The 24,669-nt window shown below is 41.8% G+C and overlaps 1 protein-coding gene and 1 long non-coding RNA gene across 3 annotated transcripts in view; one reads left to right on the forward strand and one right to left on the reverse strand.

Moving 5' to 3' along the window:
* LOC147465436 (uncharacterized) overlaps nt 1-15,268 on the forward strand; it is a 98,305-nt gene extending 83,037 nt beyond the window's left edge. The window contains exons 5-6 of the mRNA XM_086520126.1: nt 13,821-14,048; nt 14,689-15,268. Of these exons, the coding sequence (XP_086376252.1) occupies nt 13,821-14,048; nt 14,689-14,823 (363 nt within the window). The 3' untranslated portion in view covers nt 14,824-15,268. The remainder of the gene's footprint in view (nt 1-13,820; nt 14,049-14,688) is intronic.
* Nucleotides 1-16,308, reverse strand: part of LOC147465437 (uncharacterized) — a 98,803-nt gene extending 82,495 nt beyond the window's left edge. The window contains exons 1-2 of one of the 2 annotated variants that reach the window (XR_015189191.1): nt 15,371-16,308; nt 14,676-14,807 (exon numbers count right to left, since the gene is read on the reverse strand). This is a non-coding gene — a long non-coding RNA (uncharacterized LOC147465437). The remainder of the gene's footprint in view (nt 1-14,675; nt 14,808-15,370) is intronic. The other variant, XR_015189190.1, reaches the window with a different exon arrangement.
* Between the last annotated feature and the right edge of the window lie 8,361 nt (nt 16,309-24,669).

Genomic DNA, 24,669 nt, shown 5'->3' on the forward strand with positions numbered 1-24,669 from the left:
CCTTGCGATACTTCTTGACACAAACAAAGTTATCTGAGAAGCATATGCGATAGGCAAATATCTTGTCCATGTTCCATTTTCAGATTGTGCATGTGGAAGGCAAGAAGAACGTTGTGGCTGATGCCTTGTCAAGGAAGCCACAAATTTCAGCTGTGTCGATTCCTTATCATCATGAACTTGATGATATGAGAGAACACTATGCAAATGATGAAGATTTTGCAAGGGTCTTCGAGCAACTAATGGATGGACACGTCATGAACACTATCTTCTCAAAGATGGGTTCATGATGATGCATGGCAGATTGTGTGTCACAAAGCCATTGTGACGCAAAGTTATGGAAGAGAGTCATGTCCCACCGTATGCAGGGCATCGTGGTATTGATGCTACAGTTAAAGCGGTTGAGACATTCTTCTATTGGCCTACATTGAGAAGAGATGTGGATGCCTTTGTGCGAGAATGCCTAATATGCCAAAAGGTCAAGTTTGACCGGCAAAAGGCACCAGGGTTATTGCAACCACTACCTATTCCAGACAAACCATGGGAAAGTATTGCTATGGATTTTATCTTTGATCTTCCGAGAACGCAGACAAGAAACGATGGTATTTGGACCATCATTTGCAGATTCAGCAAACAGGCTCATTTTATTCCTGTCAGGAAGAAGATAAAGCTAGATCAGATGGCACTCTTGTTTATGAGCAATATTTTCAAGTATCATGGCATGCCACAGTCGATTGTTAGCGACCGTGATCCACGCATGACAAGTTTGTTCTGGAGAGGCTTGTTTGAGAATATGGGCACCACGCTCAAGTTCTCTTCGCCATTTCATCCTCAAACAGATGGGCAGTCAGAAGAGGCAAATTCTACTGTCCTAGATCTGCTGAAGTGTTATGTGTCAGAGCATAAAGGAAAGTGGGAGCAATATTTGCCATTGGTGGAGTATGCATACAATAATACAGTGCATTCATCAACTGGCAAGGCACCCTTTGAGATAGTTGAAGGTGGCAAGAAAGTTCCTCTCATACTGCATACAAAGGACAAGATATTTGAAGCAGATAAGTATGTTCAGGACATGGATGAAATGTACGAGAAGGTCAAAGTGGCCTTAGAAAGGACTCAGGCAAAGCAAAAGAAAGCAGCTGAGCGCCACCGTCGTGAAGTGGTATATTCACTTGGTGATTGGGTGCTTTTACGCTTTGAAAAGGCAAGGTTAAAGAAGATGAAGGGCAAGGAAAGACTGTTTCCAAAGCTCAGCATGCGTTATTATGGGCCTTTTCAAGTATGCGACATAATCAGTGATGTTGCATATAGGCTGAAATTGCCTGACAGTTGGAAGATTCACAATGCGTTTCATGTGAGTCTTCTGAGACCCTATGTGGGTGATGTGCCAGAAGATATGTGTAACATTTAATGGCCTAAAATCTTATGTGTAGCGGAAATTAGCATGAACATAGTGAGCATTTCATTAGAGTTGATTCCTAATGAGAATTACAAGAGTGCTTGGGTGGAGAGAGCAACAAAAAGCATAACACCTAGTTAGATAGCATCGACAATACTTTCAAAAGAGAGAGCAATTAAGCTATTGACAACAGTTGAGGACCGGATTTGCATGGAGCCGGTCCCCCCTCCAAAAGGCTTTGTATTATGGTTTCTCCCATCAAGAGAGACATTGTACAATACAATTCTTTGTGTTCCTTCAAGACGAGCTAGTGCAATGAAGATGGAAGCTTCATACACCAAGCAAAACACTTAATCAAACACAACTTGAATTATCCCCGTTCTCAGACCCAAGACCTCACACACCTTCGAAGATGGTGAGAGCTAGCAGGGTATGAGAGTAGATTGAGAGGAAAAAGAAGTATCTTACGAGAAAGAAGTACATCTCCTCACATAATCACTCATATTAGCATAGCTTAGCTTAGTAATTAGCTTGGTAGAGAAGATGAGCATGCATTGAAGCTTGGCTCTTGGTTGGATTTGCATCCACATGCCAAGAGAGTGTTGATGTAGGCTTCTATCTCACAAGCTTGTAGTAGGTGATGAGCTCTCCATTAAAGCTTGGGAGGAGATAGAGTATTTTCCCTTCACACATGGTCAAGTGTGAGAGTGTGTGTGTGTCAATGCCAAGCAAAAATCAGCCCTCTCTCTCTCTTGGGCGAGCCCTAGCTGCTAAGTTAGTCTGGCTTTTGTCTCATTGGACCTCCCCAGGTCAAGCCAATAGGGATTAAGCAGCATAAGTGATAGCCTTCTGACATGTGTCCCCCTTTCCCCTTTTGTGAGAGCTTTAGATAATTAAATAATTAAACTAAACTCTCATTGGACCCCTTTGCCTCCTGGCCAATAGGAATCAGGCAAGCCATGGGGCTCCTGAATGCTCATTGGACCCCTTGGGAGACTGCCCAATAGTCTTCTAGGACACTTAATTCTTATTGGTTTCTTTTATTAAATGTTTTTAAATTAATTAAACTAGATTTACTCTAGCCTAATTCTCATTGGTCCACTTCAAAGGTCTTCCAATAGGAATTGGGCATACCTTGTGGGCATCTGGCCTAGGGAGCTGACATGTGTCCCTCATTCCCTTTGTGTAAAGGGAGCCTGTGTGTGTGTGTGTGGCTTTCTCTCTCATCCCCTAGCTTTGGGGCTCGCCCCCTCCCATGTAGGGATGTAGAAAGACTTTTTGGGCACACACTAAGCATCCAATTTTCCCTAAGGTTGACCTTTGGACACAACCTTTGAATTTTGGAACCTTAGCATTTTGGAAGTCTTAATGGGCTGAACCTTAGGGTCTTTTTAGCCCGTTGTTTCACATGGCTCTTTTGCAGATGGCCCCCCCTTTGGATCCCTATTTTCCCTCCTTTGGATCCCTACTGTGGCCGGTCTGCTAACTTAACCAATATTCTAGCTTTTTCTCCCTTGGCACTTCCCCACATTAAATGATCAGTTTAATATGAGAAAATCATTTAGGAGAATTAGATATTGATTATTATGACATTACCTCTCTCTTGAAATCATAGTCGTCCTCGACTATGGTGTAGAGAAGATAAAGCATATGCATGAGTCCTTTTCTTAGCGGGTAGAGGATCCCTATGTTACCCTACGACATCATTCCATAATGGATGACTAGTCCATTTGGCGCTTGAGAGCCTGAGGCTGCCGCAAGCATGTCTGCACATTAGTCCTATCAGTCTTCCATAGTAGAGTGACAAGCTCTACTTGGTGTTCGGGAGACGTCGTCTCCGCAAACTTGATCTAAGCATGCATACTACTTCATTTTTGTGCACAAATAAAGAAAAAGAGAGTCTTATAAGACAAAAATTTTTGTTCATTTTTAACATTTTGTACATTTGCTTACTCTTGGGAAGCATTGTAAGCATTGACAAGGTTTAGGTTATCCTTTAATTGTATGCCTTGCATCCATCTAGCATCTTCAAAAGGATAATTCTTAAACTTAATAAGATATCGTCGGATAGTCTTACCGCCTCTTAATACCTTGTCTTCATGTCGGAGAATGGACTCGGGCTGCAACACCTCCTCGTGGTCCTCGATCTCCGGTGGGTCTTCAATAGTTGGTTCTTGAGGTGGCTCTCCTTTGTAAGGCTTTAAGAGGCTCACATGAAAAGCATTGTGTATGAGCCAATGATTGGGCAACTTAAGTTGATAGGCCATCTCATTGATTGGCCTAAGAATCTGGAAGGGACCATAGTACCTTTTTGCTAGTTTAGCATAGTACTTTTGGTGGCCCGTAGGATTCTTGCCCGTCGTGTGCCTTAATTGAGCCTTGGGAAACTTTAACAAGACCCAATCGTTTTCTTTAAAGGCTTGGGCTCTTCTGTGTTTGTCAGCAGCAGCTTTTTGCCTTTGCTGTGAGATAGAGATAGCATCCTTAATCTTTTGGAAAGATTCTTGTAGGTCTCGGCTATACTCATCTGCAGCGAAGATCTTCCCATGTACCTTAAGTAGCAAGGGACTTTTTGATCTTCCCTCAATTACCTCGAAAGGTGCTTTTCCTGTAGAAGTATGTACAGTGTTATTGTAAGCATACTCTACTAAGGGTAAGTACTTCTCCCATTGGGATCTTTGATCTACTTCCGTTACATAGGCTTTTAGTAGATCGAGAATAGTTAGGTTAGCTATTTCACTTTGGCCATCAGTTTGTGGATGATAGGCCGAAGAGAAGTTTAGCCTTGTTCCTAAATTCTCAAAGAGACCCTTCCAGAAATTACTGGTCATTCTAGGATCTCTATCCGACACTATGGACATTGGCAAGCCATGGTACTTGAAAATTTGTGAAATGAAGAGGGTTGCCATTTGATGGGCTTTGATAGTCTTTTTGACAGGTATAAAATGAGCTTGTTTACTGAACCTGTCTACTATCGTCCATATTCCCGTATTCCCATGGATAGACTTAGGCAATCCAAAGATAAAATCCATGGATATGCTCTCCCATGGTGAATTAGGGATTGGCAAGGGTTGAAGCAATCCAAGTTGCTTCCCTCTATCAAATTTTGTCTTTTGACATACCACACATTTGGAAACATACTCATGTATGTTCACTTTCATGGTAGGCCAATAGAAATATGTTTCAATTCCCTTTAGGGTAGACTGAATCCCTCTATGCCCCGCATATGGGGGAGCATGAGATTCATACATTACTTTCTCACGTAGTGAGTTAGTAACGCATAGTCTATTGCCATAGAGAAGATAACCATCTTGTAAAGTAAATGGTTCTTCTTTCTTCCCTAAGCAAGGGCTGAAATCACATCTCTAAAATCGGGATCAATAGCATACTCATCTATCATTAAAGATAGATCATTGTGAGTTGCTATGGAAACCGCATTCACTCTCGGTCGTCTTGAGAGTGCATCGGCTACTTGATTATGCTTGCCAGCAATGTGAGCAATATGAAAATGAAATTGCGAAAGGAAATTTGCCCACCTCATTTGTTTGTCGGAGAGCTTGGTCTGCGTCATGAAGTACTTAAGACTTTGGTGATCCGTTCGCAGAATGAAAGGAGTCCCCAATAAATAGTGCTTCCATGAGTCTAAGGCATGTAGAACTGCAAGGAGTTCTTTTTCGTATATGCCTAGAGCTTGCTCAACAGGGTCGAGCCTTCGACTCTCATAGCCTATGGCGTGCCCTTCTTGGAGCAAAACAGCCCCAAGGCAATCACCACAAGCATCACATTGGACCTCAAATGGTTTTGAGAGATCCGGTAGTGTAAGCACAGGTTGAGAGATAAGCTTTTCTTTAAGCTTTTCGAAAGCATTGTTCTCCTTAGCAGACCACGTATACCTAACATTTTTCTTTGTTAGGTCATGTAATGGTCCCGCAATTTGTGAGAACTTTTCTATGAAGCGTCTATAGTATGCACACATACCTATAAAGCTTCTTAGTTCATGAAGATTCCTGGTTTAGGCCATCCTTTTATTACCTCTAACTTGGATGGATCCATTTGGATTCCATCTTGAGAGATAATGTGACCTAAATATTGAATCTCTTGCAAGAAAAATTCACTTTTCTTTCGATTAACATAAAGTTTATTCTCTCTTAAAACTTGAAATATTACCTGGAGGTGTTGCTTATGTTCCTCTAATGAATTAGAGTAGATGATAATATCATCAAAGAACACTCCAGTGAAGGTTCGATGAGGTCTGAACAGCTTCTCCATCAAGCGGTTAAATGTGGCTGGTGCATTAGTCAAGCCAAAAGGCATGACAATGTATTCGTAAAGACCAAATGTAGTACGAAATGCGGTCTTTACAATGTCTTGATCAACTATCCTTATTTGATGATAGCCACTTTTTAGGTCAATCCTACTGAAGTAGGTCGATCCTTGTAGCTTATCAAATAGGTCTTCTACCCGTGGAACGGGAAACCTATTCTTGATAGTGATCCTATTTAGTGCTCTATAGTCGACACACATACGATATGTGCCGTCTTTCTTTTGCACTAATAGCACAGGTGAGCAAAATGGAGATGAGCTAGGCCTAACCATGCCCTTCTCAATTAACTCATGCACTTGCCGCATAATCTCCTCTTGTTGAGCTTGAGAAACTCTATAAGGAGGTTTGTTAGGCGGTGAACTTCCTGGAAGAAGTTCAATTGCATGGTCGTCATTACCTCGTTTAGGAGGTAGCTCACAAGGGATGTCGTCAATAAAGACATCTTGAAACCCCTTGAGAAAATTGGATAACTCTAATTCCTTTTGGTTGCTTTTATTTTCTTTTGCTAAAGCATTAGGTTCATTTTGAGAATCTTTAACAAAAATCATGTACACGGAAATAGAGCTCTTTATTGACTTGTTGAAAGCTGGTGTATGTACAATGGGGATGGTGTTACCCATCTCCCTAGCATCTATATACATGTCCTTTTCCCTGAACTTAAAGGAGATTCTCCTTTCAGGAAATTTAACATGGGCAGCCAGACGGTCAAACCATGGTGCCCCTAGGATTACATCCTCATGCTTGAGAGGAGAGATAAAGAAATCCTCTTTGTCCACATAGCCTTGGACATGAAGCCTCAATTTCCCGATTAAGGGAGTGACTGAAGCTTCTTGCCCCTTGAAGGCACTGTCTGCGGGTAGGATATCTCCCATCTCGTAGGATTGTATGCCTAGCTTGGTGGCTAACTCCATAGATATGAAATTGTGAGTAGAACCAGGGTCAAAGAGAATAAAAGCATCATGTTCTCTTACCTTTCCCCAAGCATGGCATAGAGGAGATCCTTTGTGGTGAGTTTGGTGAATCTCCTCCTCTTGGATTTCAACCAAAGAAGCTCTAGGAGGATCTTGGCGGTTGTTCTTTTGGGGACAAGCGCGGTACGCATGCCCTTGTTCGCCGCACTTGAAACACCGGTTATCTTTACGATAACGCTCAAGCTCTTCAGGAGAGAGTTTATTCTTTCCTTTGTAAACTCCCTTCTCTTTAGCTTTGTTGGAATTGCCCTTAGGAGACTTTTGGACATTGTCCTTCCCCTTAGGCTCATTGGAACCTTTGTTTTCCGGGGGCTTATTATTTCTTTTACCCCCCGTTTGGAAATTGATTCGCGAGGCCACCATAGTATGGTGTATTACCGCCGATATGGTACGTGGCCTTTGGGAGTTGACATACTCCGCCATTTCTTCGGTTAAGCCCGCACAAAATTGTTGCTTTTGCTCTCCAAAATCCAACTTTTTGAAGACAGTGGCTTTGAGTTGTAGGTCCCAAAACTTGTCTACATATTTGTGGATGGATTCATTGGGAGAGAGCTTTAAGCTTCGCCATTCGGTGAGTACTTTGTCTTTGGCATCGGTGGCCAAAAACTGCTTCATAATGGAAGCTCTTAAAGCCTTCCATGTTCGTGGAGCTTCACCGTTGGCTCGTAGGCTAGACCACCATTGTCTGGCGGACTTTTGAAAGTGCATAGCTACATGGCGTAGCTTAGAGGACTCCGTGAAGCCCTCATCTCCAAACGCCGCATCGAATTGCTGGATAAAGGCCAAAACTTTGTCTGTAGCACCGAAGGTGCCATCATAGGTAAGGAAAGAGATGCTCTTCCCTCCCTCTTTGAATTTCTTCAGCTTGGACGACCTCTTCCATGCGGCATAGGATTTCCTATGGCCTCTTCTTTTTGATGGTTCAAAAGTTGCACCATCACTTTCTTCAGAAGATGAAGAATTTGAAGAAGGTGGAGAAGAGGGTGACCTCTTTCTCGCCTTTTTCTTGTCTTGATCTTTGTCGTCTTCACCATAGCTTTCATAAGAGGAAGAGGATAAAGAAGATGGAGAAGAGGGTGTCCTCTTTCTCGCCTTTTTCTTCTCTTGCTTTTTATCATCCCTCTTTGAATTATGGCGTGGAGAAGAGTGTGATGGTCTTCTCCGCTTTGGTGGTGATGGAGAGCGTTTAGCCCGCCGTCTTCGTGGAGCCATCTCCGCCGAGGTGGCGGGAGACTCGCTTCTTTCTCGTTCCTTCGGTGGAGGCTCTTGAGTTCTCCTTTGGGAAGGAGATGCATCATCAAGAAGTAAGTTCTTGAGCCCTTCATATGGATTCTCTTCTTCTTCCCGAATCGGAGAGAGACCTCTTTTGGTAGTCTCACAAGGAGGCTTCCTAGGTGTTCTCTCGTCATGGTGATGAGCTTGGAGAATCCCGTGAGCACGGAGCTGCCGTTGCACTTCACTTTGGAGAGATGGATTGCCCATGGCTTGTTGAAGCTTAGAAACAAGATAATTAACAAGCATTGAAGCATCATTAGTAGCTTGCTCATGAGCAAAATCAAAGTTATCAACATTAATTTCACTCTCTTTAATATTGTCAGCCATTCTAACAACTTTTAGGTGTAAACTTTTTAGGTGTACTTTGGCACTTCAAGCCCTAGTTGCTACTCCTCTTTACCCCTTTAGAAAAAGCACTCAAGCTACTGTACCCGCGGCTCGAATACCATTAATTGCAAGGAATAGAAGAGAGGGTCTTTCGACACCAAAACAGCACCGGCTCCTGTCAAGCTTCTAATAGCTCAATAGTGGTTAAGCCGTAGGCAAGCCCCGTAGGACTCCACTATTAAGACCATAGCTCTCGACGGTGATGCCCCGTTAACTGCACAAAGGCAGGCGCACTGCAAGGCTGAAAAATCCCTATTCTACTTACTCACAGGCAATTAATAATACCAACCATTTGTAGCTAGCTTGAGGACCTCCCTTCTTGAGCAAGAAAAGAGAAACCTTGAGCTCTGATACCAATGTAACATTTAATGGCCTAAAATCTTATGTGTAGCGGAAATTAGCATGAACATAGTGGCATTTCATTAGAGTTGATTCCTAATGAGAATTACAAGAGTGCTTGGGTGGAGAGAGCAACAAAAAGCATAACACCTAGTTAGATAGCATCGACAATACTTTCAAAAGAGAGAGCAATTAAGCTATTGACAACAGTTGAGGACCGGATTTGCATGGAGCCGGTCCCCCCTCCAAAAGGCTTTGTATTATGGTTTCTCCCATCAAGAGAGACATTGTACAATACAATTCTTTGTGTTCCTTCAAGACGAGCTAGTGCAATGAAGATGGAAGCTTCATACACCAAGCAAAACACTTAATCAAACACAACTTGAATTATCCCCGTTCTCAGACCCAAGACCTCACACACCTTCGAAGATGGTGAGAGCTAGCAGGGTATGAGAGTAGATTGAGAGGAAAAAGAAGTATCTTACGAGAAAGAAGTACATCTCCTCACATAATCACTCATATTAGCATAGCTTAGCTTAGTAATTAGCTTGGTAGAGAAGATGAGCATGCATTGAAGCTTGGCTCTTGGTTGGATTTGCATCCACATGCCAAGAGAGTGTTGATGTAGGCTTCTATCTCACAAGCTTGGAGTAGGTGATGAGCTCTCCATTAAAGCTTGGGAGGAGATAGAGTATTTTCCCTTCACACATGGTCAAGTGTGAGAGTGTGTGTGTGTCAATGCCAAGCAAAAATCAGCCCTCTCTCTCTCTTGGGCGAGCCCTAGCTGCTAAGTTAGTCTGGCTTTTGTCTCATTGGACCTCCCCAGGTCAAGCCAATAGGGATTAAGCAGCATAAGTGATAGCCTTCTGACATGTGTCCCCCTTTCCCCTTTTGTGAGAGCTTTAGATAATTAAATAATTAAACTAAACTCTCATTGGACCCCTTTGCCTCCTGGCCAATAGGAATCAGGCAAGCCATGGGGCTCCTGAATGCTCATTGGACCCCTTGGGAGACTGCCCAATAGTCTTCTAGGACACTTAATTCTTATTGGTTTCTTTTATTAAATGTTTTTAAATTAATTAAACTAGATTTACTCTAGCCTAATTCTCATTGGTCCACTTCAAAGGTCTTCCAATAGGAATTGGGCATACCTTGTGGGCATCTGGCCTAGGGAGCTGACATGTGTCCCTCATTCCCTTTGTGTAAAGGGAGCCTGTGTGTGTGTGTGTGGCTTTCTCTCTCATCCCCTAGCTTTGGGGCTCGCCCCCTCCCATGTAGGGATGTAGAAAGACTTTTTGGGCACACACTAAGCATCCAATTTTCCCTAAGGTTGACCTTTGGACACAACCTTTGAATTTTGGAACCTTAGCATTTTGGAAGTCTTAATGGGCTGAACCTTAGGGTCTTTTTAGCCCGTTGTTTCACATGGCTCTTTTGCAGATGGCCCCCCCTTTGGATCCCTATTTTCCCTCCTTTGGATCCCTACTGTGGCCGGTCTGCTAACTTAACCAATATTCTAGCTTTTTCTCCCTTGGCACTTCCCCACATTAAATGATCAGTTTAATATGAGAAAATCATTTAGGAGAATTAGATATTGATTATTATGACAATATGCCAGCTGAAGATCAGCCGGAAGTCGAGGAACTTGACGAGATCTTGGTCCCGGAACAGATTTTGGCACACAAAGAAAGGAAAGTGAAAGGAAAGGTTGCTAGGCGTTACTTGGTAAAGTTCAGAAACTATCTACCAATGGATGCTAAGTGGATGGAAGAAGGTGAACTTGTAGAGTCACCAACTGTGTTATCACTTTACCTTGAAGCCTTCGGTTTGCAACCTACCATGACCCCATGAGTTTCAGAGCTACATGGATTGTCAGTGTGACAATGGCTTCTGAAACAAATGATCTACATGGTATTTAAAGTGAGCTCAAATGAAATACCTGTTACATGAATGTTAGAGCTGTACAGATTGTCAGTTTGGCAATTGCTCTTATGGAATGTCCAAAAGTTTGGTTAGTGCTATAGAAGTGAGTATTTCTTGTCAGTTTGTCAAGGATACAGTGATTGCTTCTATTGAAGAGTACATGTGTAACTGCATTCTTAAACTGTCGGTTTGGGTATGCTCGAAAGTGTTCGGGATCCAACGTGTACTATAAGACAGTGGCAAAATGTGCAGCTACCATTTTGTCATTGGAAAGTTAGTGACTCAAAGCAATGGCAGAGTGGGAAGCTACCACTATGTCATTGGGACAGGGTTCACACGCAGGCAATACATGTGTTGACGAGGTGTTGAATACACCAAAACCCTAAACCTGCAAAAATACACAACAGGCTGTAATTTACTGTTTCGGGCTCCGTTTCGCGTGCCGGTCGCATCCATAGCAAGTCCTCGAGGTCCCGCACCTGTAGGGCTACTTGCCCTTTGAATCGGACGAGATTTCTGGCGTGAAACCTCTCCGAATTCACCTGTACCTGCGGGGGAATTAGCCGCTAGCTAATCCAGTACCTGTGCAAGAGGCTCTTGCCTCGGCAATCGCGCATGAACCCACACAACTGTACATTGGTCAAATGAAGAGCCCACTAGAGGGGCAGCATAACATACTGCCAAAGGGGAGAGAGAGGGCAGTGCGTAGCGTGCAGGGCATCACTCCTGGCACCGCACTGTACATAGGAGGGAAAGCAAGCACTCCATAGCTCTTAACCTGTGACAAAACTGAAAATGAGGCTCTCCCAGCTTAAAATTCAGCGCCACTTCTTGTTGCATGAGGCAAGTGCACCATAAGGTGCCACTTGGCACATTTATAAGCATTTTCCCGTTTCTGGGTTGCCGCCTAAAAATCTCCCAACCGGTTGCCCAGTTGACTTCACGGCAGAGTAAGAAAATGTTCCCCTTGTCATTCCGGAGGTAATGACGTCAACACATTTTCAGGTCCCAAAATAGCAGTTCCCTAAATTTTAGGAGATGCTGCCATTGTATCTTTCTAGGTCATCCGACCCTCTTTGTACACTGCGGCCACATCCAGAACTGAAATGTAGCCTCTGTAGCAAAGGATTCCACTTTGGCTAGTCAATGACCCCACTTGGCTAACCATAGTCCTTGTCCAACCTTAGTGCTCTCTTGCCCTCAGGCCTGGACTCCCTCTGAACAGTTCCACACTAGCTATGCAATGCAGGGCAGTTAGATTTCCCGAGGGGTGTTTCCAAAAAGTGAAAGTAAATAGATAATAAGAAAGAAATCAACAAAAAGGATAGATAGTAGTCACACGCTGGTGACACTGTTCACACTTCGGAATCATTATGATGATGTACAACAAATTATGCATGTTCTCCATCTCTTTGGATTGGCGGCTGGGCTGAAAGTTAATTTTCGCAAATCCAGGTTGATCCCTCTGAATGCTTATGAATGGCACAAGTTATTATGGCCAGGTGAGATTGTTTCCTCTTACACTCTGGTGTGTCATTTCGGATACCCAATTGGATGGAATGTATCTGCTAAGCTTAAGCTTGATTGGGTATGGCATCGCCTTGAATATAAATTGCATTACTGGAAATTATCTACTCGGCCACTACATGTGCGTCTCAGAATTGTTCAATGTATTCTTGTGGCATATGTGCAGTTTTATCTGCCTCTCTTATCCTGGCCACAACAAAGATTGAGCATTTTTGGCGGACCTCCTCTCATCGTAAAGGCCTTAGGCTTCTTTCTATGAAGAAAATATGCACTACTAAGTGCCTTGGAGGATTGAACATTTTGGATTTGAAAAAACATGTCTATGCCAGGAAAGCCATGCTGTTACCCGTTGTGGTTGCCCAACAGCAACCTTGGACTTCAATGCTTTCTTATCTATGCGCCAATATTGTTACACTTGCTTTTGGTCATTGGCATACATCGTATTGGGATGTCATATTTGGCAAGCTTGAAGGCCGTATTCCAGGTTGCCCCTTTGCTTCCTCCCTTATTGTTGATTGGAGGGCTGTTACAGTGCATTTATCATGGCATGGTCGTCAATTCCTTTCTGGGAATTCTCTGAGATTGGAGAGTATTCATTGGAGTAAGGTCTTCTCAGTCACTGTGACTCAGCGCTCTCCTCGTCAGGCAAACTTCCTCTCTCAAAAAGGACTATGGCAGGTTGATCAGGTGGTTGATATTGATGGGCATGTTCTATCTTTTCGTGATGCGGCTCAGCGCTTCACATTGGGTCCTCATTATCGTCATGTTTGGCGGGAGATTCAGTCCATGCTTGTACCTCCATGCGTCATGGATTCTCGTTTGTTGGATTGGTGCCTCTCCACCACTTGCTGTGCACACTTATCTGCTGGCCGTGTCTATGCCTTCTTACAAGCGGATGCTTGGATAGTGCAGCATGGCAACCAGTTATGGTCTATTCATGAATCCAGATTGTGGTGGAAACGCACTTTGTCTTGAATATGAAACAATTATTTGCCTCTTAAAGAGCACATTTTCCTATGGCGATATGCGGTGGGTGCTCTTCTAGTTGGTCGCTTCCTACAGGCGAGGCATATCACGTCCTCTTCATGTTCCTGATGTGGTGGTGTTGAGGGACCAGTGTCGCACAGTGGCAGTGTAGACACTCTCGTCTATCACAGGCTCTCGGCTGCCCTTCATCTTCGTTTCCCCGCAAGGGCCTTTCATTGACGGTTTTGGCTCTTTGGTGTGATACAGCCTCGGCATTCTCAGTTTGAGTATTCTTTAGCTGGGTCAGATATTGGGCTTTGTGGGCCCTATGGAACCAGCGCAACCTTCAGATGTTTCATGGCTCTATGGCTGATCCTTTTCACCACTTTAAATTGTCGCTTGGGCAATCTTACACTATGCCTTGGAGGCTGGAGATATCTCCCTTGATGCCTACAGGATTCTCTTTGACTGTTTTTAGCTTCCATTCCATGAGAGCACTCGTGTTCTCTTATGCTGTATATGGTCTTCTAGTGGGTTTTCCTCGTGTTGCGGTTTCCCACTTGTAAATTAATACCAGTGATTTACAAAAAAAAGTGTGTATTTGTGCGCGCGCGCACGGAGAGAGAGAGAGAGAGAGAGAGAGAGAGAGAGAGAGAGAGAGAGAGAGAGAGAGAGAGAGATTGAACTTGAGCTTGAGCTTACTTGAAAGCAGGTGAGACTAGCTCTGTCACTTGTGCTGCTGCTGGCAATTTCCAGTCTAGTAAGAAGATATGTCAATGGACTAAGAACAAGAAGAGATGAACTTTTACAATCTCAAGTACAAACGGAAATTCAAGAAGTTCATCACCAGCCGAAGCTCAGGAGGTGGCAAGGTATTTTAGATGATGACCGGAGGGTGAATGAGGTTGAAGGTGATTTGCTTGCAGATAGCCGAACAACAGTGAGTTTCCCAAAGTTTTGAATTTGATCTCTTGTCAATGCAAAATTTTATGGTTGGTATTCATGATGTTGTCAGATCGTATATTTACCTCCTAGACACTGATGTGCTCTTTTTATCTGCTGTTTGCAATTTTTTCGTGTGGTATTCTACTTTTTTAAACTGCGCTTCACCTAGGTGCAGGGGCAAGACTTCAGTTCATTCTCATGTTGAAGGAAGACTTCATTCTTATTAAAATGTATGCATACATGCATGTGCTTGCGAGTGTGACCATGCATGCATGCGTGCATGCACAAGATAGTGTTTGGACTTGCATGTGCATGTGCCTAGATAGACATCTACCCAGAAAAATGCTCCTGTTCTGATAGAATTTTGTTAGGCTAAGGTGTCCCCATCTTGAAGCACCTAGCCCAATGGGGTGATATTCTCATGCATACTTGATGGAGAGGTGTCAGATCTTCCTGAGTTGCAGAGAATGGGAATAGATTGGCTACCTTGTGTGCCTACAATTGGCCCGCTAGAGGAGGTGTCAATGGGAGGGAGTTCTAAACATGCTTCATGGTTAATCTGTGTTTTTTGTAGACATGTATGCAATTTAGAGTATGATTTACATCTACCAACATTCTGTACCTTATCATAATAGGATGTTGAAGAAGAGAATCTACGCCAAACTTATGCTCAGCTTGAATCAGCATATGCCAAGTTCCTTGCCGATAGTGGATTGACGAAGTCAGGATATTGGCGTGGTGGTGTCCCACCTGCCTTAGAAGAGAAGTGAAAATAGAGGAAAAAGTCAGTATTGAAGGTTATGGTGGGATGAGGTTGAAGGCATTGTGCTGTCATGCGACATTTTGAACATTCAGAGCATTGGACATATTATGACTCTGGCAGAGCTCTTTGTACACTACAGCTTATATTGGGGTTTGCCAAGTAAACCGACAGAAAGGCCCATTGTAGAGTTGCTGAATGTTTGAAAAGCTTACTGTGGATGCCTAATCGTTGGGGGTTGACTGGTGTGAATACCCATCTCTTCTGCATGTGGCAACGGATGCAAGTAAAGAAAAACATGCCAGTTTGTAAAATGATTCTGTTGAATCAACATGGTGGGATGGTTTATGGCAGGCCCTGCGTTGTAGATGTTGGAATGGGTTATACTGTGCCAGGTCTGGCACAGTGTTCTGTTCATTCTTTTACTATTGATCCCTCCCTCTATTTAACATGTGCATCTATGGGTGAAAGTAGGTTCACAGCAAATGTTTTTTTTAAAAATGGAGTCACAAGTTGAATCAGTCCATGCTCTGATAATGTGGGAGGTGGAGATATACCTGTGAATGCTGGCCAAAGCTGCCTTAGCCAAAAGCAAGGTGCACCATGAGGTTCAAACTTGAACTGAGCCTAGGTGAACATGTACATTAGAATTTTGATGTTAATTGTTTGCCTCTTTTTAGCCAGCCTCTCTTCCTTTATGTGCCAGCCTCTTTTCCTCATGAGCCATTTATGAAAGAAGGTATACTTATTGTCGGCGATGGTGTTGACATCTACTCCGTTTACCCAGAGCCGGCATGGCTTGAGCTGAGGTGTTGCTCTCAAAGAAATTACCCACCTGCCTTTGAATGGCTCCATTGCTCTAGTGTGGGGAAGTTTGCTGTAAAGCATGTTCCTGTTTGCGTTACTTAAGAAAGAAAACATCAAGGCATCGGCATCTCTAAGGTAACCCATCACCCTTGATCGAATATTAGATTTTACTCTCATCTGATAACACATTGTGACGCGACATGGGAGAGAGAGATGTTAACATAACAGGAATTAGCAGAGTGCGTAGAGCAGATGGAAAAGAACAGAAAATTGGTATTGATATTGATGATATCAAAACATAGCCTTCCGACCACCCCAAGCTATCACTCTCAATCATGTCTCTCACTCCCAGTTCCAGTGTCACACACATCGCAATCCCAATCTCGTTCACACATCCATCCACAATCACAATCAAGTAACCTTTTCTGATGATAATGCCCATCTTCCAGGATAGCTAGTGAAAAAGTGGCTATTTTTTGCCGTCGACTCCAGCCTTTTAGTAAAGCAAAGGCCAAAAGTTTGGTCGGAAGGAGACGTTCTGCACATACTGAAGAAATAATGAACATAAAAAAAAAAGGTCTCCAAGTTTAGTTCATTTTCAAAGGCTTGTTGCTCTCAATCAGTTTCAAGTATGCTTGGACTGGTCTCATTGATTTGTATATCTTGTCACGCTCTCTAGTCGCCACCCTTCACTTATGCACTTAATATGTTTTGAAAAAAAAATCATTTCTCTGAGATTGGGGAGACCTAACCGTCGATGTGATATTGAGAAGTCACATTGTGTTCGGGTTCTATAGAAAACAACTTGCAAATACTTAAAAGTTGTGTTAAGGGATATTTCTTACATACGTAACTTTCTCAAAATCTCACCTTAACACCTTCAAGGTTGGTTCCCAAAGAGTGTCCCACGCTAAAATTTGAAATTGAAGAAAAACAATCCAAATGAACTTCTAAATTGTGTATAAACTGTAAAGCAATTAAAATTCCCTTCCAACAAAAATTATTGTTTAAACTTTGTAAATAAGTCCTATTATGAAGGGATGTATATAATGCCTCTTTGATTATTGAATAGCTAGCATATCTATCACTTCGGAGGTATCAAGGTGTTTCTTGTTGTCTATGCCATAGCTATGACAAATAATTTTGAGTTGTCTCGAGACATGTTGAAGCTCGTGTGAGGTATATCCATGTATCTCGAGGAAGTCATTTTTCTCCACAACTCTTGAGGAGTCTGGTCTTGTATATGTGGATGTGTGATATATCCCTTTTCATGTTCTTGTTGATTCAGGCGCATGCAAGAAATACTGAGGTGGTAATCGGTCTGTAGTACAACCAGCATTTAGTCTCCTAACATGGCAATTTGATTAGATGACAATTAAGCAAGGCATGACTAGGACATCAGATTCATCAGTAGTCTTTCTAAAACTCTTCATTGATCACAAATTTGGCCAAGTGGACTAGGATAGGCTAGGCTAACTTTCCTATTTTATACATCATGTAACATTGTGGACGGAGTGTCTCTTCAGTATATACAACAATATTTAGAGAGAGATTTTATTATTGTCCGCGCTGAGGTCAAATATGACCTATGGGACCAAAGTACATGTAATGTATTGTGTGGGAGTCATAAGTGACTCAATGCTCGAGATCGTGGTGATGAGAATCGCAATGGGGGGTCCACACTGTGGCAGGGAGAGGAAAGTGTGTACATCTTATTCATGCCAAAACATATAAGGAAAGCAAATTCGAATGTGAGCAAAAGCCGAGCAGTCTAGAAGCGTGTGGTACTCAAACTCTTGAACTTGCAGTTAGCATAATGTGCGTAGTCAATGTGACTCTTCTCCATTATCCAAAATATAAGGATGAGTGTGGTTTCCTCTTTCGGCAATGAACATGGTTTTGTCGTTGGGGGCAATATGGGTGGTGCAATTGTATGGAGCACACACCCATTAAGTTCCTCTCAAGCCGTAATACATTGGCATTCTTGAAAAGCTTCATTCACTCATCAGGAGTCTATTGAGGCATCATGTAACAAGTGTAATGCATCCCATCTCCCAAACTACTTCCTCATGTCTTGCATCCATCTTGTGCTTAAGATCTTGCTTTTATGCATCTTTTGAACTTTTTTGCTTGCTTTCCATGATATTCTAGGAAGTTTATGTGAGGGGTTTTGATGCATCTTTATCATGTACTTCACAGCCCTTGAGAACTCCAAAGAGAGAGAGAGAGAGAGAGAGAGAGAGAGAGAGAGAGAGAGAGAGAGAGGGGTATTGTTTCATTGCTTGTCCTAGTATCACTTAACGTTGTTGTGAGTGCTCTCATGCTAGGCATTTTGATTATGTTATGCCATTGTTTGAGATGATGTTCTCTTTGGTGTTTTTTTGATCCCACAATGGTTACTCATCAGAATCTCCCTATATGTGTTCAATAGCTTGCCACAATACCCCCAATACATATGCTATATCAACACGTTGGGTGTGTTTTAAAAACTCATTGCCCCCCTTATGAATATATAAATGGCACATTTATGGAGAGTATATAGTCTTCTTTGGTTAACCCACGTGATATGACACGCTTTGGAAAGTGATTGCCATGGGATTTTGGTATGATTGACTACTAGGAGCCATATTAGAGACACCAGGGCGAATTTTCAAGGATTTGCAAATTGCATCCGATTCCTCATGAAAAGGTGCATCAAATGACACAAGATTGATGTTTCTCAAACTGTCTTAGTGATCTACTTCATATAATTCAATTTAATAAAATAAAATGGCCTTTAACTCGTGACTCTCCTTAATATTTTACTTAAGAATAAATTTTGAGGGCATGATAATAGTCTTTACTTAAGTCCCAAAAGATTTTTATAGATTTTGAAAGGAGAGGACCTCACGAGGACAATTTACTACCGTCCACATAGAAAGAGTTAGCTCATATTCCTTATTGCAGGAAGGTAGAGTCACAAGCATGACAAAAATAAGGAGAGCTTAAAAATGTCGTGGTCCTCATGATTGGAGACCCAATAATTGTACACTTTTCAGGAAATTACTAGAGAATACATAAGCATCTAGATTCCAAGCATAATTTTAATTTTGTCTCTCAACTGGGGGTTGTATCCCTTTTTAGAGGGGTCTTTGCTCATAAGTATGAGGATCATTTAGCAGCAGACGCATAAGTCTTCATATCTTAAGTTTCTAACTCAATTGAAACTTGGGTTACATCTAACTCAAAGTGTTAGATGTGGATTGTATAAGAGAATATGAAATATGTTGTTGCAGATTCTACTAATATACATTTGTTTAATAGTTATCATTTCTAACACATTTGAGTGCTCGGAGGTCCAATATAACCTATGGGACCAAAGTTACATGTGATGTAGTATGTGTATGGTTGATGAGTGACTCTCGATGCATCAAAATTGTGGTGATGAGAGTCTCAATGGAGAGCCCACGATGTGGCTAGGAGAGGAAAGTGTGTAGATCTAAGTCATGATTGAAAATATGAGAGAAGCAAGTTCGAATGTGACCAAAAGCTGAGCACTTTAGTAGTGTGTGGTACTCAGACTCTCGAACTTGCAGTGAGCTGTGCACAACCAATTTGACTCTTCTCCATTGTCCCAATGTCCTATTTCTCATCGAAGGAAATGGGAGCTAAGTCGAATGGCTACGATAGTGCGTATCGTCGACAAGGGGATAGGCTCAAGCATGTAAGTGTGACTCATGAGTACGGTTTTCCCTTTCAACGAAGAATATGGTTTTGTGGTTGGGGGAAATATAGGTGCTGTAATGTATGAAGTGTGACCCACCGGATTTCTCCGAAGCCGTAATACATTGGCATTGTAGAAAAGCTTCATTCACTTGGGAGTCAATTGAAGCATTAGGAGAAACTTGGACTCAATTTTGGGCCCTGTAAGAAACGCCAACTCAGCATAGGAGAGAGGCAATTATGAAAAATGCAAAAGTTTTTTTTTTGGAATTCTATTTCTCATAGTACATACGTAAAAGTTTGCTCAATCACTTAAATGCATGCTCGTACAAAATGCTTTTCGAGAGCCCAACTTAAGTGTACACAAAATTCCATGTCTGTGAATCTTAATGAGTGATGTGATGTGCGATGAGAGAAAACACATAAGAGTTGTTTTCAAAATACAAAAATAATGCCACGGAATAGAGGCACAAGTATCAATCACCTTATTATGAAGTACTCGCAATTTAAATTCGAACAGATTGTACTTGATAGTGATTGACAGGTACTATTTAAGACTATGAAGGAGTCAGAACCAAGCGAATAGAGGCGCTTGAGGGGTCTCTGAGACCTCTATTCGCTTGGTTCTGACCTTATGAGGCCCTAGGATTAAGATATAGCACTTTTTGAGCCCACGGATGCATCCGGAACGTCCAAAAACCATAGGATAGCTCTTTAAAACACTGAAATCTGACGTCTCTAGCTCAAGGGCCTCTATTCGCTTGGTACTGACCTCATGAGGCCCTAGCCTAGGGCCTCATGAGGTCAGTACCAAGCGAATAGAGGCCCTTGAGCTAGAGACGTCAGATTTCAGTGTTTTAAAGAGCTATCCTATGGTTTTTGGACGTTCCGGATGCATCCGTGGGCTCAAAAAGTGCTATATCTTAATCCTAGGGCCTCATAAGGTCAGAACCAAGCGAATAGAGGTCTCAGAGACCCCTCAAGCGCCTCTATTCGCTTGGTTCTGACTCCTTCATAGTCTTAAATAGTACCTATCAATCACTATCAAGTACAATCTGTTCGAATTTAAATTGCGAGTACTTCATAAAAAGGTGATTGATACTTGTGCGAGATGCACAAGTACAAGTACCTCACTTTATATGATAGCAACAGCGGGTCATAAAAAGGTGTTCGACGCTTGTGCCAAATGTCATTATCAAGCGCCTTACTTTTCTGATGATAGTGACAATTTCACCAAAATGGTTTTCATGGACATTTTCAACATGAGAAAAATGTTTTTTTAACGTAACGTTAGCCTTCTTCCTATTGGCTAAGGAGCATTCTCTCACTAGAGTTGAAAGGCCCGAAAATGAGTCTATTTCTTTCCTAATACATCATGTAGCAAGCGTAATGCATCCTATCTCCCAAACCACTTCTTTATGAGTTGCATCCATCCCGTGCTCAAGATCTTGCTTTTATGCATCTTTTGAATGAGAGAGAGAGAGAGAGAGAGAGAGAGAGAATTTATTATAGTCCTTGGAGGTCAAATATGTCCAATGGGACCAAAGATACATGTGATGTATTATATATGGCTTGATAAGTGATCCTTCATGCTCTAGGAATGTGGTGATGAGAGTTGCAATGGAGAATCTACACCGTGGTTGGGAGAGGAAGTGTGTAGGTCTAAGTCATGGCACGAAGAAAGCAAGTTTGGATGTGAGCAAAAGCTGAGAACTCTAGTAGTGTGTGGTGCTCAAACTCTCAAACTTGCTTTCCTCACATGAGAAATACATTACCCTCACGCTTTACATACAAAGTGCTTTCTTTTGGACTGTTACAAAAACCTCGTTTAACCAAATGAGTGTCAACTTTCTTACACCAAGCATAGAAGACTGCATCAACTCATACAAAGCTTTCTTACATTTGCACACTTTATCTTCTTGTCCTTTTATCATTAGGGCCAAAAACGACTCAAAAAGTGTTGTTTGTTAATCTAAGGATTAAGGAATAGTCCAATAGTTATTTGACATGTATACAAAAGTATGGCACTCTTGTCTCCTCTATTGTGGGTTTTGGTGGTCCTATTTTGACGGAGAACCGCTAAATGTCTTGATCATAAGGCTGAAGCTGCTATATTTGGGTGCTTTCAGCAAGAGAGCTCATTAAATTTGCGACTCAAAGTAATGAAGTCTCGTCTTTTATTCTATTTTATATTTCACAAAAGCGTTGTCAAAAGATACAAAATCTATGTCAGAAGGCTCTCAAAACAAGGGTATTAATGACAAATCACCTACTTTTTTCAAACGTATACCTTTCTCGCTCTCTAGTTTGTGAGAGGTTTTAAGTCTTTCCGTCTATACTTTCTTTCTTCTTCTCTAATCTCTGAGTTTCCATGGCGTCTTTTGCACGCCGCCCTTCACGTTAACATAACTTCTTGTGACTTTCATAACGTTAGAGAGGATGGTCTTTGGAAGCCCATATCTTTTCGTGTGAATGACTGGGTAACAATGCTTCCTTCATGCAAAGGTGTACACAGAGTGAAGAGAACTAAACGCGATAAAGTAAAAAACCATTGGAAAGGTCGTGTTCTTGCTTTCAAAGTGACCGACAATGGCTGGCTAGCTAAGGTTTAACATGTGTACATGGCCAAGGATATGGTGTTAGACTGGGAAGAACATTCCACACTGCATTCTTACTGTAAGTACAAAAAGAACTATTTGATACAGTGAATTTTTTTCATTATCCCATTGTTTTTCTCATTTTTTGATTCCATTCCAGATATATTTCCTTCAACAGCTGTGGAATGGCAGCCTGTGAAGAGTCTAAGTGGGACGTTCAAAGAAATGCATAAAGGGATTGCATATGCTATGTATGCTGACAAGCCACCTTCCTTTTACAAAACAATGGATTTGTTTGTCTATTTTGCAGAATACAAAGTTCCATCACGAGAAGGTGCATATGGAGTACTACATCAGTTACCCGTTCCCACTATAAGTTCACTTGACTGGGAAGCTCCTGATGCATGTACTATATCAAGCTTCAAATCCAAGATCAAAGAAGAAATCCTTAAAGCTATGTCTCCGGGCAGGATATCAAGAAGGATTAAAGTTCAATGGTTCTTGCCTATACATGTCTTTGTGGCATGTTTCAAAACAATGGATTTGCAGAGGACAAAGACAATGTGGCTTAATAGATGACTTTCTATGACTGAACTGGATAATGTTCTTGGAGACGGATGGAGCACCAAAGAAACTTTCCATATTGGTGACAATATTAGTTGTAGAGTAAGCCCAAATTCTATGTCTATCTCATATCAACTATGTCGTCAATCATTAGTTCTGGGCTACGACTATAGGAGATGGAGAAGCAAATTAGGTAGTTGGGTTCCTCTTGACTCTGAGGAAAATTGTCGAGAGTTTGAACTAAAGGTCACAGTCCATCCACACACCGAGTATAGAAGCCTGATAGTAACAAAAAATTGGAGACTAAATGATGTTAGAGAATCTCTTGAGTTTCTTGATGAAACATCTCCCGAGTATAGATTCAAAGTGGATGAAATTGTGGTGACCACAAGGATGGAGAATTCAACCTCTTGCATCACATGCCTTCCCTCAAAAAGAGTTGTATTTGAGCCACTTGCAAGGACTTGAAAAAACAAGTTCAATATTGTAATCATTTTGCAAATATATTTATCTTTTCTCTACCTTATTGTGAACATTACTTATGTTGTTTTAAACTTACAAGACATCATGATACACATTTAAAAATCGACAGTTGGTATTAAGTATTTGAAGTACAAAATTATGAATCACCAAAGGGTATACATATATAAAATATATATATATATATGTTCATATGAACAAAATGAACAAAATGAACAAAAGTGTACATAGCTTTTGTGGACTAATCAATCATGAAATTCCACTTTTCTTTTTGCCTGAGAGGATTCTGCATCCTCAGAGACCCTTTTCCTTTTGTGTTCAGAAGGGGGTGAAATTTCAGGAGTGGGTGGTGGTGGTGACTTGGCAGGGGTTGGTGCTTTGGGCCCCTTAGGGCTTGGCACGGGTGACTTGGCAGGGGTTGGTGCTTTGGGCTCCTGAGGACTGGCTGGCTTGGGTGATTTGGTAACCTTCTTTGGCAAAATGAATGGTAGCTTGAAAGGTGAGCTAGGTGCCTCCCCCTTACTATTCTTAAGTGTACGACGCTTTTGAACCTTGAATTTCAATGGTGAGTGGAATGGATGGCCCTTTGTATCTGCTCTTTTTTTTGCAGGGCTCTTAGTGGGACTCTTCCCCTTGGCAGGGATCTTCTTTTTGGTAGGACTCTTCCCCTTGGCAAGGATCTTCTTCTTCGTGGGACTCTTCCCCTTGGCAGGACTCTTCTTGTGATCTTTTTTCTTTGTATGGATCTTCTTTGCAGGACTTTTCTTCTTTTGATCCATTTTCTTTGCATCCAAACCTTTGGTCGCTCTACCTTTCTTTGGTGGCAAAGGAGATTTTGGATCATTTGGATTTATTGATCTTTCCAAAACCATAGAAACAGACTTCTCTCTCACCCACGTGACCCAATACTCTGGATAGTCATGCAACTGAAAAAAATAGAAAAAGGAACTAAAGGACATGAGTACATACATACATAAAACATCAAAATAAATACATGAGCCACACTTACAGTGAGTGTAGTCATCCGACACCTTGACTCAAGATATCTCCATGCATTTGCAAGCACCCTCCATCCACAAGATGTTGAGTCTGTCTGTAAAGGCACTTTTTGTTTGTAGTACTTGAAAGCTTCTATATTGTAATCCTTATTTGTGGTACTCAGGTGACCAACAATAAGTTTGGCAGCACTGCAAGAAGACATTGAATCAAAAAGCTACTAATAGAAAACAATGGGCCATCATTAACCATAGATTATGCTTCATACTTACAGTTTACTTTTCCCATGGATACTTGACAATGAATTCATAAATATAATATCTTTCTCCAAAAGATTGAAGATAATAAGACTCCAATGTCCTCTACAAAATAAAACAATTAGCTAAGAATACCACAAAATGTTAAAAATAACATGTAAGGAGTTAAGAATTACCCTTCAACATAGGGGTATAATATTTAATTGCAGGTCAGCATGTTAAAATCATATAAAAAACTTGAAAGGGTTCCTTGCTTGTTAAAAAGGCACTGTGTCACTAGAGGGTCAAGTATGGAAATTTGCATAGCTAGAGCCTCTGGAAGATCCCTCATAAGACACCTAGAAAAGAAAACACAAGCCCCAATGAGCCCCTTGTGCCTGTCTGCCTTGCACATGCACTAATAATTAGCAAAGGAGCAACACATACCTGAGACAGATATAGAGCACAGTGTCA

This window comes from Adiantum capillus-veneris, chromosome 1 (assembly GCF_014529385.1).
Source record: "Adiantum capillus-veneris isolate H3 chromosome 1, ASM1452938v2, whole genome shotgun sequence".
In the NCBI taxonomy this organism is placed as follows: domain Eukaryota; kingdom Viridiplantae; phylum Streptophyta; class Polypodiopsida; order Polypodiales; family Pteridaceae; genus Adiantum; species Adiantum capillus-veneris.